This window comes from Mustela putorius, unplaced genomic scaffold (assembly GCF_011764305.1).
Source record: "Mustela putorius furo isolate JIRA1106 unplaced genomic scaffold, ASM1176430v1.1 tig00000827_pilon_pilon_pilon, whole genome shotgun sequence".
NCBI classification, from domain to species: Eukaryota; Metazoa; Chordata; class Mammalia; order Carnivora; family Mustelidae; genus Mustela; species Mustela putorius.
The window spans coordinates 933,653-952,803 of NW_025421489.1; the positions used below are offsets into that span (position 1 = coordinate 933,653).

The window sequence follows — 19,151 nt, forward strand, 5'->3', positions numbered from 1 at the left end:
ATCTACAAGTGACTTGGGCACTCTTCATCACTTTTTTCTGCTTTACTTCCTTCCTAACACTTACTCCTCCTCTAGAATTTAACTCTACATAGGCCGGGACCACACCTGAACTGCTTTGCCTCTGTAAACCCAGCACCTGTTCTATGAGATGGGGATACCTCAGTGAAGAAAACATAAACTCCCTGGAAGAACTTCTGTGGGGGTGGGGAGTGGACATAGGCAATAAGCAGGATAAACAAGTAGGAGGATATTATGTTGGACGGTGATGAGCACTGTAGAGAAAAAGAAAGTAGGGAAGTGCTGTGGGTATTGGGGGTGTATGTGCAATGTCAGGTAGAGACCTGACTGAGTGGGTGACCGGACCTAGGGGAGGAACAGAGAAAACCCACTGGAATCTGGGAAAGAGCTTTCAAGGCAACGCACGGTCAAGCACAAAGGTCCTGAGGCCAGCGCATACCTGGAGTGTGTGAAGAGTAGTGGCGAGACCAGGTAGTGAGAATGGAGTGTAGGTGGTGGGGGACAGTGGGCAGCCAGATCATCGAGGCGCTTTATGCTGCTGTGAGGACTGGGCTTTTCTGTGTGAGATGGGGTTCCGTGGGAGGCTTTAGCATGAGAGGGACGAGAGACAGGACAGGAAGTGGAGCACACACAGAAACATAACAGTTCATCCACAGTAACAGGAAAGACTATGGACTCTCTGTCACAGGTGCAGGCAGGCAGGAAAGCAAGAATGTCACGAGCTTATGGACCTTTCCTTTGAGTAATTCTATTTTCTCAGTGCCACAGGCAGCAACAGCATTAGCTGAGAGAATGTGGCTGAGGAAAGAGGTATCGGAGGTTTTAAAGGAGAGGAAAGAGGGATCATTTCTTTGGTGAGCGGGTGTGTGTGACTGTGCTGTTGGGAAGCCCAGGCAGTGCCAAGAGCAGGTGAATGGGAGGAGAGCTGCGTGTCGGGTTTAATAAGGTTAGTACGAGGGGAGAGATGGGCAGGGAAGCCAAGGATGTGTGATTCCCGTAACTGGCCACAGGATTTAATCAATGTAGAGAACTGGGAAGAATAATGCTAAAAAGTGCATGCATGTTTAAAATGAATGGGAACAGACTGGTCTGGGAAGACCTCATAGATGAACCCTGAATGTCTGGATCCAGGGGTAGTCAAGGACTATTTACTGAATATCATTCAACATGTGCTGAACACCTTCATTCAAGGAACCAGGAGGGGTGCTGTAGGAACATAGTCTAATGCTCTTCACCCAACTAGAAGTAAAAAGTTCTTACGTGGTGTTAGACCTGATACACGCTTCAGGAAGATATTCAGGATATGCGTTTCATCTTTCTCCTAAGTAACCAAATTAACTGTTATTAACAGTTAACTGTTACTAGGTATGTGCTTCTACTGAGGTTGAATTCATGTGTTTTTGTTATAATATATGTGTTCCTGGAAAACCTAGTCTACAGAAAACATTCAAAATTGCAGGTTTATTGGGAAACTAGGATTAAGCAGGTCATTCAAAATTTATGCAGCTTTGAACCCAGAGCACTAGCCAAAACAACATTTGGGATCTCGGGACATAAGGAGGACATCTAGGGCGGGTGGCAGGGCTGTAGGCTGCCTGGGAGGTTGTCAGAATTGCACAAAGCAGTCATGGAAATGCCAAGGTGAGGCCAATGGGAAGCTGAGCTCTGACCCCGTAAAGGTGCGTCCAGAAGGTGGCGCCACTTACTATTACAGAACACCTGAGCAGAACCCAAGAGGGAGCCCCGGGGAATGGAAACTTGGAAGCTTCCACATTTACACTAACAGAGTCCTGACTTATCAGGCACAAATGAGCTAACTGATGTCACAGAAAGTAAAACTATGTGATTATCTCTACTAAAATTTTCACAAAATTACAACTATTTGGAAGATACCACTTGAAATTTTATTTCTTTTTTTTATCATCCAGCATAATACCATGTTATTAATTTAACTGCCCATGCAAACGTGATTCACGGCTTACCTTCTTCACCTTGGCCTCCTTCAGTTTTTCCAATGCTAGCTTAATTTTATCAGCCTTGGCCTGGGCTGCTTCTTCCTCCTGTAAAACAGCAACACATTCAACACAGTCCACTAGACAAGAGCAGTGAGGAGATACCCACGCCATGGCTAACGTCTTAGTTACCTTATGCTGACAGAAGTCTCTGTTGGGGGCATCAAATTTCACATTTGATTTTCAGAATTTAAATGACTATAACAAAAATCTTCAGCCCAAAGATGTAGAAGACAGCCACACTTTGTATCTTGGGGCTAGTAACTTCAAAGATTTTATGACAACTCTAGAAGTGCTTCACCTATGTGGTCCACACAAATCTCTAAGTGGTTCTAGACAGGGCTGACCTGAGGAATCTGCTAGTGAATCTCAAGGGATTTGAGCACTCCCTGAAATTACACACATTCTTCCGGATCGGCATGCATTTTCATTTTCTGGAACTTCCCGTTTTTACCCGATTCCTAAAGGGGTACTAACTTTCTTAAAAGTTAAGACTTAGACTCAAACTTATAATTCACCAAGAAAACACTGACCAAAACACATGAGTAGGCAGAAAATAGACTGAAATATTTTATGAGCCCCAAAGCCCTTTGATTTTTGTAAGCAAATATTCCAAGAATAGGATTAACACTCTTTTATTTATTATTATTTTAAATTTAAATTCAATAGCCAATACATCATTAGTTTTTGATGTAGTGTTCAATGATTCATTAGTTGCATGTAACACCCAGTGCTCATCACATCACATGCCCCCCTTAACACCTACACCTAGTTACTCCATCTCCTCAACCCACCTGCCCACCAGCAGCCCTGTTTGTTTCCTGGAGTCAAGAGTCTCCCATGGTTTATCTCCGTTTCTGATTTCTTCCCATTCAGTTTTCTCCTACTTATTTATAATGATGAGGAAATGAGCTGTTCTGGTTACATCCCAATCACTTGAAAGGAGACATACATCTTCTTACACCAATGATCCTTAATTATTTTTTTTTTTGAGCCACCAACCCCTTTAGGAATATGTTGAAAGCCAGAAAGCTCATAAAGCTTTACATGTGCATTCAATTTTGCATGTAGTTTCAGGAAATCATGGCCTCCTAGAAATCTTCACGGATGCTACCTAAGAGCCTCTGCTCTTTCAAATGGCAGTTGTTGAAGAGTCAAGAGAGAACAAGTGTTGGGGAGGATGTGAAGAAAGAGAGAACCCCTTTGCACTGTTGGTAGGATGGTATACTGGTACAGCCGCTATGGAAAAAAGTATGGAGGTTGCTCAAAAAATTAAAAATACGTATGATCCCAAATTTCCACTTTTGGGTATATATCCAAAGAAAGTGAAATCACTCTCCGTGTTCACTGCAGCATTATTCAGAATAGCCAAGACATGGAAACAAGATGAATGGATGAATAGATGAATGGATAAAGAAAATGTAGTAGAGGTACAAAGGAATATATTTTTCCATAAAGAAGAATGAAATCTTGCCATGTGCAACAACATGGGTGGATCTACAGGGTTTACGCTAAGTGCAGTAAGTCAGAGAAAGACTGGTACCATATAATTTCACTTATATGTGGAATCTAAAAAAGTCGAACTCACAGAAACAGAAAGTAGAATGGTGGCTGCCAGTGATTGGGACAGGGTGGGGAAATGGGGTGATGTTGGTCAAAGGGTACAAACTTCCATTTATAAGACAAATAAGTTATGGGAATCTAAAAATGTACAGCACAGCTACTATAGTTAACAACACTGTATTGTGTACTTGAACGTTGCTAAGAGACTACATCTTACGGGTTCACACCACATACATGCACACAAAAGTAATGTGAAGTGCTGGAGGTGTGTCTAACCTTCATATAAAAATCATATTGCAGTACATATGTGTATCAAAGCATCACGTTATACACCTTAAAATTATACAGTGTTATATGTTGATTAGGAAGTAAAGCTGGGGAATAAAAGAGTCTCTGCATGGATCACTAATTTTTAAATAATTTTCTACAATAAGTACACAATAGAACAATGCACGTGATAGAGTATGACAATGTTTGATTTATATTTAATAATTATTCATTCAAAAGACACTGTAGGAACTTTCAGCGTTACGAGGGTCATATTTATGAATACTGACCACCATCACACAGTACAAGAATGTGCAAGCCACAGGAGACAGAGCAGGGTTCTTACTTTTAAGTATTTTTCAAGTGGCTTACCATAAGGAAAATCCTTAAAAGTGCTCTTTTTATTCTATAAAAGACATATTATAACTTAATGTCCCAAATGATGATATAAATTTCCCAGATGTATGGCTTCCCAGTGTTCAGAAATTTGATAATACCGAGACTCATCACCTGCTTGGTCACAACTGCCTCACCCAAATACGACACTACAAATGACTCACGGGTATCTCTGCCCCACTGAACAGAGCTGCCAGATTCAACAAAATCCCATTTAATTAAATTCAGAAGCATGTAAGGAATGCTTACAATTCTTTATGTACCAGGCTAGCACATGGATACAGATATGTATTTATCAGCTCCACAGTTGATGCCAAAATAATAAAACATTACCCCCAAACTGAGTATTGTCAGGGAACATTGCATACAAATATAAACTTTAGCCAAGCTCTATTCACTCCTGAATACGGCCCCAATATATTCTTTATACACACCAATGCCTTTTCATGGAGGATTCTGGTTTTGCAATGAGTGTACTCGGTATCCTTGTTTTTTAAGTATCTCAGAACTCCAGAGACTTATAAGTGTAACTGTCCTTTTTGAAGAAAGTCAAAGATCACAGGAAGCAGAGGTAGCAGAGTGAAGAGTTCTGCCATCTTTGCCCCACACACTTACCTGAGAGAGAGGTTTCGGCGGTGGTGGTGGCGGAGGAAGGTCTACCATGGGGTCAGCTGGTGGGGGAGGTAAGTCATTCTCATAGTGGCTGACACTAACTGCAGCGACATTTGCTCCGTAACCAAGAGCCCCTGCACCGCTGAAGTCTGGCATCTCCAGGGATGCGGGAGGACGCTGATTCTGAGATGACTCTTTCTGTGCCTGGATTGTCCTCTGCTCAGCCTCGCTTATATCTGCCACCAGATCCGCCATGAGAGCATCTAAGTCTTGGTCTTCCAGTGCATTTAAGGACTCTGATGGGGGAAAATCATGTTAAGGAGCAAAACAACAATTTATACTGGAAAAACTGAAAGAAGGCCATTTTTAAGAGTGATATTTGGGTACTGGCGGTCAGGGGCTGGGAAACAGGGAGGCTGGCGAAAGGTGTAAACTTTCAGTGGTAAAGATGAATAAAGCCTGAGAATTTAACGTATCCAACATAGTAACTGTCGTTGGTAACACTGTTGTAAAAGTGAAACGTGCTGAGTGAGTAGAACTTAAATATTCTCAACAACAATATCAAAGAGGTGATGGATGGGTTAATTAACTCGATGGAGGACATCTTCCACCAGGGATGCATAGATCAAGTCATTGATTGTAATGTAATGTCTTACAATTTTGTCAATTAAGCCTCAACAAAACTGAATTCCTCCCCTACTGTCCCCCCACCAAGTAAAAGGAGGACAATATGTTTGCTACCCTCACAGATTAGCTATAAAGTCAGATCCAAGCACGTGATTTGCTAAGTAGGAATTCTTGTATATTCTGGCGCAAAGTCTGAGAGTTTTAGAAGATGGGGAGGGGAGATGCTGGGAACAGACAGAGGGGAGTTTTCCCTAGGTCTCAGGAAGGCAGACAGACTACCACTGATATATGTACTTAGAAGAAAGTAGGTCTCAACCAACTGGGGTTTAATATGATTTAAGACCTGTGGTAAGGGTAACGCCTCTGTAGGGACACCATCTAACTACAGAAACTCTCAGATTCAAAGAACAAGCAATTCAGGATAAACAGGAGTAAATAAAGCACTAAGGAGGCTGAAGTAAAAAACAATTTTTAAAAATTGAGGTTATGCGGTGAAGACTTCGTAAGATGATGAGCTGTGAGTTAAGTTTTAAGAAAAGGGCAGACAGATTTTCAGAGTGAGGGTAAGGGAGGACAGTTCTCACTGGAATTTCTCCCATGTGTGACTGGCGATCAGACATGTGATCCTGAAAGCTGACCTGCAGTGAGGCCTAGAGGGAGTGCGCTCAGTGAGCAGTGTTAGCAGAGCGCTCCGACCTTCAGCTGATGGCAAAGGTAATGAACACAGGATGGAAGTAACCCACGAGGAAAAGGAGTCACCTTCTGTGTGCAGGATGGACTGGAATGAGTAAATGCAGCCTACTTAGCAACAGGCATGAGGCTTTGCAAAAGAATTTATTGCCACACATCGTAATAAACACCACGTGGCATACTGTCCACTTGTTAATAGTTCTAGTGTATACAGTACTTAGACTAAGATCTGGATCTCCAGTCTGAGTGAAAAGGATTTATTTTCTTCTAAGCGATTTTTGCATATGACTTCTTCATAAAATTAAATTAATTTAACAATTTTCAGAGAAAATATATGTAGAACAAACGAAGCACATTCACAATTTCCTAATGCCAGCAATTACACTGTGACAGTTGCCATCTAAGCAAATGATTTTAATCCTTTATAAAAATTTTAGGGATAAAGTTCCCATAATAATTCTCATATTAACAACTTCCAAAGCAAATCATAATTCCCACTTTATCTATATAGAATTGAGCAATATAGAATTGGGGAATAAAAATGACATGGATTCTGTTCAGAAGTCTGTCACTAATTCTCTGAATGATTTTGGGCAAAGTAGTTTTAACTCATTTTAACAGTGTTTTAAGCAAAGAGAGTAAAATACTTATTTCTTTTCTAATTCCCAACACATTTAATTTTCAGTACATATTAGTACTTTTTAATGGTTTTGTCCTAGACCCAAATTGTGCTGCAGGTATATGTCTTATCTCCTTAAGGACATGAGCTTTTTGCTACTGTACTTTAACATTACTATGTTTATATACTGCTGGGTTTCTTTGTTTATGTCATTTTCAGTAAGTTTTGGAAATTAAGTACTGAGTGCTTAGAAAAGATTAGTTGCCTAATCCTGTCATTGTAATATTCTTAATTCTAATTAAATTGATTAAAGCTCAGCCACTCTGAGTGTGATAAGGCAAATCTGCATTGTTTACATGTACGAGTCTACATTATTTATTAATGTCATACACTATAACAAAGTGTATTGCTTTTTTTGAAATATCATGGGTGTTACCATCATTCATGATGGAAATGATTGACAGGAACAGTAAATTTTTATGGCAAACAGAAAAGAAGGTGAAAAAAGAAGTCAGAAAAGATGTATTATAATTTATCCAGATACAGGCAACGGCACCTAAGGGTTTATAAAAATATTATTGAAAATAACAGAAGCAATGAAACCAGTGAGTGACAGAAATAAAACTTGGAATTTGGGATTTTGGGGCTCCTCTATTATTCTGTTTTTCATTCTTTGGTGGGCATTGCAAAATCTTTGGAAATCTTTCTCAAGAGTTGCAGTGAATTCTCATTAACTTGGAAGCAATTACTTCAAGATTCATTGCAATTTGAATAGCACATGAGCTAATGTCTCCACACCAAATAAGAAGAGAGATTTTGTTAATAAAATACTGTGACCATCTCAGGGAGGATAGAAAAAATGTCAGAGCAAATATATTACACATTAATTATATATCAATTAAAATATATTTTGAAGCATCCGTTCATATATTAAGCAATCATTTTGAAATGGATAATTCATTATTACCCTTGAAGGGACATTTCCTTATTAATAGTTTGGTTACACTACTGTACCTTATTACTCTAAGGACTTAGTAATGAAGAGAAACTCCCGTTACTTAAAAAAATAGTTTTGATACTTTACATAAATGCAGGATAATATTTCCTTTCATTGTAGGCAAAAATATCTTCTTTGGCCCCAATTTAATCCAGACACCACAAAACACAGTCTGAAATCCAGGACTTTAAAACATCCAGGTTCCTTACATTTTTGTTTTAAATCATAGTTTTGTACAGATTTTAGTTATCATTATGCTCTCAAATTACTTAAGAAAAAAGAAATTATTATGCTTACCATTTAAATCTTTAAAACCCACACTGTAGTTAAATTCAGCCCTGGGCGGTTTGGGGTCAGGAGGAGGAAGAGTGTCCACTCCTAAGCTCTGTGAAAATAGATTCCCGCCCCCAAAGTTATTCACCATATGAACATGTCTGGAGTATATTTTGATCATTAAGACAAAAATCATTTATTATTTACACATTTTCTTTCTGAATATGTTATTTAAAAACTGAACTCTTACATGAAAATGTTTTATGTGATTTTTTTCACCTACAGAAAACTGTAACTTAAAATTGTTCTACAAGGTCATCCTGAAACAAACCAGGTCAACAGAATAATGAGCATGAGATAGTTCATTTTTATAAATAACAAAAAAAGATCTCCTGTAGTGGTGCATTTGTGACATGTGTACACTGTATGCAATTCTAGAAGGACTTTAGTAATGACATCAAAGAAAAGGAATGTCTAGTTACTTGGAAGATAAAAGCTGTTTCAGGATGAATCTGCCATTAGATAGTAAAATGTTACACTCTTATTTAATAAAATCCTTGTTAAAAAGAAATTAAGACAGAATAAGTTATTAATTGTGTAAATAATGTTTTTTAATTGAAAAAGTGCCTTCTTGTATGATATAAAATCTATATTACTAAATTTTCAAAAATACTTTTATGTCTATAGTTTGAGATGTGCTTCCCCCACTCTGAAACATGAACAGTTTCATACAGTGAGTGCATCCTTTCATGTTAATTTGATTTGGTAAATAATATCCTGGTTCATGTCTTAAATTTCTGAAGGAAGAGAATCATTGTATGTTTGAGAATAAAGTAATGGGATATGCTCATTTATAAGTAGAAACAACAATAAAAAAGACCACTAATCAAGAAGTTAAAACAATCTAAGCAAATCAGAATCAAAGATAAAAGGTACGGAAAAGTGACTGCCGTTCCAGAATTCAATCTGAAAAACAGAATCAGCAAAATTGTGAAGAGGGGAGGCTGACAGATGAACTAAGGGGCAAATCCCAGAACAAAAAAATTAGTGAAAGTACAAAGAAATTCATTAGTGAGTTCGTTTGCTGTGACTAAGAAGTCTAACATCACAATTAGGGCACAATTAATCTTTGTTCAGGATATAATTTACTATGGTATTCAAAGAAATTAGAAGTAGTTCTCTAACAAAATATTAATACATAGATGTTTGATAAGACAGACTTCCAATAAAATATGGAAAGAGAGAAAAGAGGAGACTGATTTCCAGAAGGAGCTCCCTTCATCATAGGAAAGTCACTCAAAGCCCAACATGAAGTAAAGAATGTAGCATGCTCTCCATGTGTCTGGTGATTTTAGGTGATATATAAAAACACAAACAATTAAACTTTAAATTATCATGTACCTCTTTGGATGTTTATGAAAAAATTAAGTTATAACATCTAACCTACTTGAGATAAAGTATAATTTAAAAAATCAAATAAAGACAAATATTAAGAAAAATAATAGGACAAATGGGTTGCAACTTAGCAAAAATCATGAAGATCATATGTGTATGACTAAAGATTGAGAACACTGCTCTGTATATGCATATCAGAAATTATTTCATCAGAAGTTTCATAATGGTGATTTTCTAATTCTTCACTCCTTTTATATGTTTAATTGGAATTCTATAATAAAGAAGAACTTTTTTGGGGCATCTGGCTGGCTCAGTCCTTAGGCTGTATGACTCTTAATCTCAGGCTTGTGGATTTGAGCCTCATTTTGGGTGTGGAGATTTTTTAAAAAAGATTTTATTTATTTATTTGACAGAGATCACAAGTAGGCAGAGAGGCGGGCAGAGAGAGAGAGGAGGAAGCAGGCTCCCCACTGAGCAGAGAGCCCAATGTGGGGCTTGATCCCAGGACGGTGGGATCATGACCTGAGCTGAAGGCAGAGGCTTAACCCACTGAGCCACCCAGGTGCCTGGGTATGGAGATTATTTAAAAATAAAATCTTAGGGGCGCCTGGGTGGCTCAGTGGATTAAGCCGCTTCCTTCGGCTCAGGTCATGATCTCAGTGTCCTGGGATCGAGCCCCGCATCGGGCTCTTTGCTCAGCGGGAGCCTGCTTCTCTCTCTCTCTCTCTCTGCCTGACTCTCCGCCTACTTGTGATTTCTCTCTCTGTCAAATAAATAAATAAAATCTTTAAAAAAAAAATAAATAAAATCTTAAAAAAAAAAAAGAACTCTCATCAATCATTTGTTTAGTCTGAAATATAGTTTGACTGGGACCATAGAAAGACTGAGTTTTATAAAAGCTTGGTTCTTTATCACTTTTCAGAGTGATAAGTTAATGTTCTGTCAATTTCCAATGATGACTGATAAAGTAATTTTGTTTTTGTTATTTTTTGTTATTCTTGTTATTTGTTATTCTTGGTATCAATATGAACTCACAGTTTAATTTGTTTTTGCCATGTTAGATATTTAAAATTTTTATTTTTAAATATTTCCCTCTTTTATGGTTTTTGAGTGTCCTATTTTCCCCAGGAAGGGTACCACATCTTAGTACGGGATAAACATTTTTCTCATGTTTCCTTCTATATATATTTAACATATTTAGATCTTTGACTCATGGAACTCATTTTGATATGAGGTATGAGGTAGAAATCCAGCTTTTGATTTTCCAGACATTATCTCAACACAATTTATTAGACAATTCTCTTTCTCTCTATTTATTTAAAATGCCACTTTTATCATATTTTAAATTCTTGTATATATTTGAATCTAGTTCTGCTTCATGAATCTTTCTAAATGTAGCATTACCTCTTCTTTTTTTATATTTTCATGGATATTTGTCTATTTAAATCTTTCTCACATAAATAGTAGAAGTGGCATGGTTTCCCTTCTACACAAAAAATTCAGTTAATATATGTATTGGTTTCTAGACTTTATGTCTCCCTATGCATAGACATAAATATACACACATACACAATTTCTATATCCGTGACATACATGTATGTTTACACACATATACATACACATGCACAGACACACACACATATGGAGAGAGAGAGACAAAGAGATGGATATAGGGAATGATAATGCAAATGGAGTAACATTAATTAATGAGAACTCCTGGAGAAAAGAAAATGGGAGTTCATTGCATTATTCTTTCAACTTTTCTCTAAACTTAAAATTATTCAAATTATTTTTAATTTGATCAATGTTACATTTTATATAATAACATATATTAATATATTAATACATATTATATGACATATAATAATTACATCAAATTATTCAAATTAAAAAAGTTAAAGTCATTATTATATTCTAGTTTCCTTTAATTTTGCTTCTTTTGGGAAATCAGGAAGTCTAGGTTCAATCCAACCATTTCAACAACACTGCAGCTTCAAAGAAAGACTATTGCACAAAATTCACAAGTGAGGATAAAAATACAGCTTTTCTAATGGCTCAGAAAACACTCAATAATCTCAAAGGGCACTTGATAATGGCTGGATTGAAGCTTAGGTTTTAGACTCAAGGTCAAAGTGGGGTCTATTCTTCACCGTGAAATCTTGAGGCCTATCTGTTGGGAGAAGTGCATTAGCCGAGGAAGCCCTGTGACCATATTCATTTGAGCATGATAAAGAAAGTGCAAACACCATCAGGGTCTTGAGGGGAGGCAAGGGTCCAAGACACACTGAGGGGCCCCCTTCCCACTCTTGAGTTAGAGTAACAACACTCAGGGGTGGAACTATGAAAAACCTCAGACCACGGCCAGTCAGAACGGTTCCAGGGAGCTCCTGAGTGGCTCGGTGGATTAATTGCCCAACTCTTGGTTTCAGTTCAAGTCTGATCTCAGGGTCGCGGGAGGGAGCCCCTGTTGGGCTCTGCACTCAGCACAGAGTCTGCTTGGGTTTCTCTCTCTCTACCTGTCCCTCTGCCTCTCCTCCATTCTCTCTCTCTCTCAAATAAACAAATCTTAAAAAGAAAAAAAAATAGGGGCGCCTGGGTGGCTCAGTGGGTTGGGCCGCTGCCTTCGGCTCAGGTCATGATCTCGGGGTCCTGGGATCGAGTCCCGCATCGGGCTCTCTGATCAGAGGGGAGCCTGCTTCCTCCTCTCTCTCTCTGCCTGCCTCTCTGCCTACTTGTGATCTCTCTCTGTCAAATAAACAAATAAAATCTTTAAAAAAAGAAAAAAAAAATAAAAAAGAAAAAGAACAGTCACTCTCCCAACCGGAGTAGAAGTGAGTGAATGGATGGAGACCACAAATGTTCACCCGAACCCTTAACTCTCATGGGCAGCGTAAGAAGTCCCCTCTGCAGGAATGTGGTGACCATCCTAACACTCACTGTTAATCAGCAGCCTTTTCATCTAAGCCTACTGTCTCATTTTTTGTTTCTTCCTTCACAGAGTCCAAACTTCCTTGAATTTTACATGAACTATAAAGCAGATGCTAACTAAAATGGATTTATTTTTCCTGAAATAAATATATTTTTTAAAAAAACATAGACTATTCTTCGATTATTTTATAGGAAACTTTTAAGATCCTTGTCTTATTTAAAAATATCAGATTATTCTTATTTTATTATATTATACTGAAAGTTATGAGCTGACTATGCTCTGAATCAAAGAAGCATTTATGAGAACACTACAAGACACACTAATGCTCACATAACTTTGTAATCTGGATCACTGGTCCTCAGGTCAGCAGCCCCACGGCTCCAGTCGGCCCAACAATGGGGTTTTCTGAGTTAATCTAGTCCTGGTGGAAGGGGCTTTTTCTTAGATGTGATGCTTGTGTGAGTGCTCTTCATGCCACTCTGAGAGGACTAAGTTTTTACACACTAATCAGAAGTCACAACAACTCCCACTTATCCTTTAAAATGTAACATTTCAGGGCACCTGGGTGGTTCACTGGGTTAAAGCCTCTGCCTTCAGCTCAGGTCAAGATTTCAGGGTCTTGGGATCAAGCCCCGCATCTGGCTCTCTGCTCAGCAGGGAGTGTGCTTCCTCCTCTCTCCCCCTCTCTGCCTGCCTCTCTGCCTACTTATGATCTCTGTCTGTCAAATAAATAAATAAAATCTTAAAAAAAAAAAAACAAAAACGTAGCATTTCCTCAAAGACTGGTACTTCTAACAAAAGATCATGTGATTTTCTTGGCTAGTCTTTTTTTTTTTTTTTTTTAAGATTTTATTTATTTATTTGACGCAGAGAGACACAGCGAGAGGGAATACAAGCAGGGGGAGTGGGAGAAGGAGAAGCAGGCTTCCCACTGGGCAGGGAGCCTGATACTCGGCTTGATCCCAGTATGCTGGGATCCTGACCTGAGCCGAAGGATCAGCACCTGAGCCACCCAGGTGCTCCTTGGCTAATCTTTATATAAAAGTAACAGCAGGAATAATTGTTTAGTAGTGGTGGTTGTGTGGGTTTGGTTGGGGAAAATTTGTCATTGGCTAAATATCTGAACATGATAAGCACAGGAACTGCGATAACAGAATGTATGTCAATGCAGTCAATTAACTGACCCCCTTGAGTACAATCAGGAAAACAGCTTTGTTTCATTCTCTATCACTCTTACAGTTATATCAGGAAGATACAATATTGTCATTCTCCAGTTTTTTTTTTTTAAAGATAGCTCTCTTGTCATATTAAAATCAAATTCTATAAACCTGTCTTTTACTAATTTGAAAGTTAAAAAGGAGTCCTTACCTGGGTTAGAAGATCCATCTCTCCCAGCAAATTGCTGAACATCTGGTCTATATCTTCGTTTGACTCACCCATCTGAAAAAGGAAAAAAAAACATATAAACAGTCTAATAAAAACCTGGTCCTGGATAAATGTCCCACCTCTTTGTTTTCCCCAGGAGCCCTGTCCATGGGCAAGTAAGTTGAAAAAAGAAGGCTTTGGAGAGAAAAGCTCACTTCACCCTGAAATTCCATGCCTACCTTCTCTCCAGTTTGCTTGGTCCAAGACTGAACCCAACCATAAAACTGTCTCAGAGCAACACTTGGACTCTATTTTCTCAGACTAGACCAGTCTCTGCAGGGCCAGGTGGACAAAGTGATTATCTACAAAACTAGATTGATCAGAAAGGATGGGGAGGGGACTTCAGTTAAAATAAGAGAGGACAATGAGACCATGGGACAAGCACATCCTAACCAGCAGACACGTCGGAAAGAACCAGGTAAACAGGCACGTGGCCAGGGAAGCATGTGTTTGAATCTAAAGCCATTCAGTGAATGCTCAGGGTCAGACCATGGGACGTAAGGAGGTGAGCACTCAGGTGCGTGACAAGTAAGGCAGACACTGTAGGTGTCCTTGGTGAAAGTTTGAGTCAGGAGGACGTAAACATAGCATCAGCGAGCAAAGATGGAATAACAAAGAAGAAAGTCCTATTTTTGTGCAGGTTGCCAGGCTTAGTGTTTATTACAGTCAGGGAAGGAAAGACTGCCGCAGACAGGTCCTGCCTCTGGTTGGGGAAGGAAGCCACTTTCATGTGGTTTTATTCCCTCTCAGTTGCTTACAAAGCACCTAAGTCATGCCCTCCCTTCTTTAAATTACCTACAAAATGGAGAAAAGAAAGTATTTAAGTCAACAAAATACTCATGGTTTCACACGCTGTCCCCTCCAACAATTCATCCGGTATTCAAAATCTCAACATGGATGATTCATTTATTACTTTAATAAAAGTAAACTGGCAGGATAAACAATAAAATTCCAGAAATACTTATATGAGTTTATTTTCATTAGAATATTATGCAGTACGATGTGACCAAAAAAACCCCAAAAATCCTTCAGAAGAATTATTATTAACAGGGAAAGTTAAGAGTAAGTGTATCATGGTGAACATTTCATAAAGTATGTAATTGTCCAATCACTATCTTTTACACCTGAAACTAACATGATATGTAAATTGTATTTCAAATTAAAAAAGAATCTTAGTGCTAACACATTTTAAATTTTTCATAAGAGAAAAGTAATCTATTCAGAGTGAAAAAAATAAATTTATTTGCCGACCTCAAAAGTGCCAGCCGGTGTTCCAAAAAAACTCAAAGAAACCAAAGATGATGTTAATAATAAGAACCCTGCCATTAAAAATAAGAACCCTGCCATTAAAAGCCATTAAAGCTTTTTCTTAAATCATTAAATTCAGAAAAACACTAAAATGATGAAGAATTTCATGAAAAGAAATGTGATACGGATGAGTCAGAAAACCTGTTGAGTGCAAAGGCCTCAGTTTCTCAGCCTGCACACCACTGACACACAGTGGGCGAGGGACGTGCCAGGGTGAATCTCACACCTAAGATGCAAATAACTCAAAACCAACAGCATTCTCACAACCTCTGCTGAAACTCTTCCCGTGTTCATCTGGCAAAATCTTGCCCCCTGCCCTTTCATTCCCTTTTCCAGGAGTCTGTTGGTACTGGATTATCAAAAGGAGTGGACAACATCAAGATTGTGCTGTGTCCCTACAGGCATAAGGACGCCTGCTCTTGAATGAATTGTGGTTTAAAACAATTGCAACGTTGGTGAAAACAGGAAGACATTTGAGTTAAGCGCCTTTATTAACGTAAATTTAGATTAATCTGTAAATACAATCATCTCACACATTCATCCTCCCTATAAGAAAACCTCATTTTGGGGATGGACAGAACAAGATACATACAGTGTATACACATACACATATATACATACACATATTTCCCCGCAAGGAAAAATAGGGTTGTGTCTATTTGTATGCATGGCATCCTCCAAAGGTCAAAGTCAAGATTAAAAAGAGAGAGCCAGAGAGAGAACACCCAGCCCTGAGAGCTAAAATGTAACTTGGATTAGCACCCAAAGAGCGAGGGTGGGGCTGCCTCAGTCCAGCAACCCATTGCAAAACAAGCGGTGTTCGTTCGCATCCTGATCTCGTGGGATTAACATCTTTCTGTGAGTACGTAATCTCTGAGTTCCTTTTGGGTCTTGGGAAGGACAACAAACTCTTAATTAAAAAAAAAAAAAAAAAAAGGAATATACTTTACCAGACAGTTTTTTTTTTTTTCCCCTGGAGGGGAGGAAATAGCTAGCTAGGAGAGGGGTGGGTGGTTGAGGCTGCATAACCAGACTGAAATTCTGCCTTAGAAAGACTGTCTGAATGACAACAGAATTTGCCCTAATGCTCGGTGCTTCCTTAAGGCTCAAATTTCTAAGCCTCAGTTTTTATCCTCAAGTGATTTCTTTTCTCCATGTATATAAATTTCATAGATAAAATTCAAATATACATATTTTAAAAAAATATTCACATGGGGCACCTGGGTGGCTTAGTGGGTTAAGCCTCTGCCTTTGGCTCCCGTCATGATCTCAGGGTCCTGGGATCAAGTCCTGCATCGGGCTTTCTGCTCAGCGGGGAGCCTGCTTCACCGCCCCCACCCCCATGCCTGCTCCCCTGCCTACTTGTGAGCTCTATCAAATAAATATATAAAATCTTTAAAAAAAAAATCTATCCACACAATGGATTAGCAATTCCAGCCATAATTTTGGACCTAGATCAGGACCTTATTTTATCTGTCAGAGTCCCTTGCCTAAAAACATTCTGCTATGAGCCCTTCTATTATTATTGTCCCTCTGGTGCATTCTTCTCCCATGAGCCCTAACTCAGTTAATGGTCATTATTCATTCACTTATTAGCCTGATTTAGAAACTTTGGCCTAGTCCCTGACTCCTCCCATTCTTCCATCTAACAGTCCAAAAAATCTTGTTAGTTTTTCCTTTAGAGCACTCTCCTTTCCTTCAACCTCACTGTTAAGCTATGGTTCTGCCCCTCATCAGCTCATCCAATGTCCAGTTTCCTGGATCCCCCCTTAAGCTTCACCTCCAGCACAATGAATTTGAAATACAAATTTGAATCTGTCACTCCCTTGCTTAAAAACATGTTGTGATCATGGTGAAGTGTAAAGAGTTCAGGTCTCAGCCTGTCCTTGATACTAGCCTTTGACATTGTCTGAAGAGGTTTAAAAAATTCTCTGTGTCTTTGTAATATGCTTCCCTATCTACCTATCCTTCATAAAATCCTATTAATTATTCAAAATCCAGCTCTCATGTAAATACTTTACAATGGCATCTTCATAGCCTGTAGACAGATTTGCTGTCCCCTGTCCTTGGTAACTGTATCAATAAATTCCTGCCCCAGGAACAGACCTGATAAGGTATTTCACCTCCTTAGATTTGTTTCCTTGTCTGTAAAATGAGAGGAATAATATATAATTCATAGAATTGTTGTGACATTTAAATAAAATAGCATATGGTGCTTGACATGCGCACTAGTAATAGCATTTGCCGTAGTGAATCACACTCTTTTTTGTTAATGTGTTTAAACCTCTTTCCAGATCAGATCTTGTTCATCTTTGTGTTTAAAAATGCTTTGTTGGAAGCCCAGAGAGACCAAATGCCCTCCCAGATTAATGGGAAGAAGTGAAATGAAGTGCAGGCTCAGGCCACATAGAAACTCTCTATTAATCTACCCCCAATGACCTAGATATGGCAGTCAACATCAATACAGTGAAGAATCTTGTGTTATAAACATCTTTATAAGGAGCTTTTGTCAAGTGCCTGCTTTCTTGGAGCACCAGATTAAGGTATATATGTGTGGATGGTTTAATTTGAATGTTTTGCAAGGCTCATCTTTTCATCTGTGCTCTTAATTGTGCATAATCTTTACATGAATTAGGTACTGGTACCAATAACAGAATGAAAGAATATCTTCTAGTAAAATTAAAACAATAAAGTAACAAGGGATGTGTAAAAAAAGGACTTCCTGATCATTAAAATGAATCAGTCAGTTAAGTTCAGACAAGTTAGAACTGGTCTTCAGTGTGATCTCTGTCTGTCAAATAAATAAAAAAAATCTTACCAAAAAAAAAAAAAAAAAAAAAGAACTGGTCTTCAAAATTCCACCAGAACAGATGCTACTTCTCTTTGTGTTCTGTGCATGGCTGTGGGTTGAGAGAGAGAGAGAGCCATCTCCCCTTTCATCATCTGCCTGATAATAATCAAAATAACTATCAACACACTGTTAGGCGTTCTCACTCTGTGCCATGTCCTGGCTGATGAGATGAGCTCCGCCCTCACAACCACCCTGGATGGACACTTTTATTTTCCCCAGTTCACAGATGAGGGAACTAAGGCACCTAGAAGTTAAGTAACTTGCCTAAGGCTATACAATGTAAGTCAGTCAACAAATATTTATTGATCCCAGATACTGTTTACAAACCCCTGGAAGAGGTTCCCATAACTGTATTTCTCTTCTTCAATGTGTCAAGGATTAAATACTTAGACTTTATCTACATACTGTATGTCTTTATTTTGAAGATAGTAAAAAAAAAATGTTTGGAACTTTGCATTGAAACTGTAACTTTTGAGCTGCATTCTATCTATATTCTTAGTGAAGATAAGTCATACTTTCAGTCTGTAGCTAGATTGCCTGAGCCCAAGTACAGCAGAATTCATAAGAAAAAAGGTTGAAAAATTTGAGGCTCTATTTGAATTTGCTTTGGTATCTTCATTATTTTTAAATTAAAAAAATAGCAGTGTTCCTTTTTTCTTTTTCAAGGAAAAAAAAAAAACAGCCCACACATTACAACTACAGAAACTAAAGAAGAGAAAATTAAAAAAACAAATCTGTTCATTATAGAGATCACAGTATGGAATACAGAGTGTAGTATCCAGAAGATCACAAATGCTAGTGGGAACTGTGACGTAGCTAATATACAGTGTGACTGGAAAATAATTGACAATATTGAATTCTACCTGATTCTTTCACTGTAGGGTTCCCCCCCACCCCCAAAATGCAATGAAAGCACTTATCAAGAGGAAGTGGTTCACGGAACAACACAGCACGTGGTTAAAATTCTTGCAGTGTTTGGGGGTAAGGAGAAACTAAATTTTCTGTGTAACATAAAACAGGAAACAGAAGCATCTCTAAACTTTTACATAAATCAAATAATACTCAAGAAAGAACTAAGATGAAATCTCCTGGGCCAACTTAACAGACTTTTTATAGTACACCTGAGATAAGTGAAAATTTTGAGAAATAAACTAATAGTTATTAAGTTG

At 38.3% G+C, this 19,151-nt stretch overlaps 1 protein-coding gene across 2 annotated transcripts in view; it reads right to left on the reverse strand.

Moving 5' to 3' along the window:
- Positions 1–19,151, reverse strand: part of LOC101690745 (amyloid beta precursor protein binding family B member 1 interacting protein) — a 108,902-nt gene that overhangs the window by 48,780 nt on the left and 40,971 nt on the right. For both annotated transcript variants that reach the window (XM_045084963.1, XM_004757638.3), the window contains 4 exons: positions 13,767–13,838; positions 8,099–8,186; positions 4,872–5,164; positions 2,001–2,078 (listed from right to left, as the gene is read on the reverse strand). In XM_045084963.1, the coding sequence (XP_044940898.1) occupies positions 2,001–2,078; positions 4,872–5,164; positions 8,099–8,186; positions 13,767–13,838 (531 nt within the window). The remainder of the gene's footprint in view (positions 1–2,000; positions 2,079–4,871; positions 5,165–8,098; positions 8,187–13,766; positions 13,839–19,151) is intronic.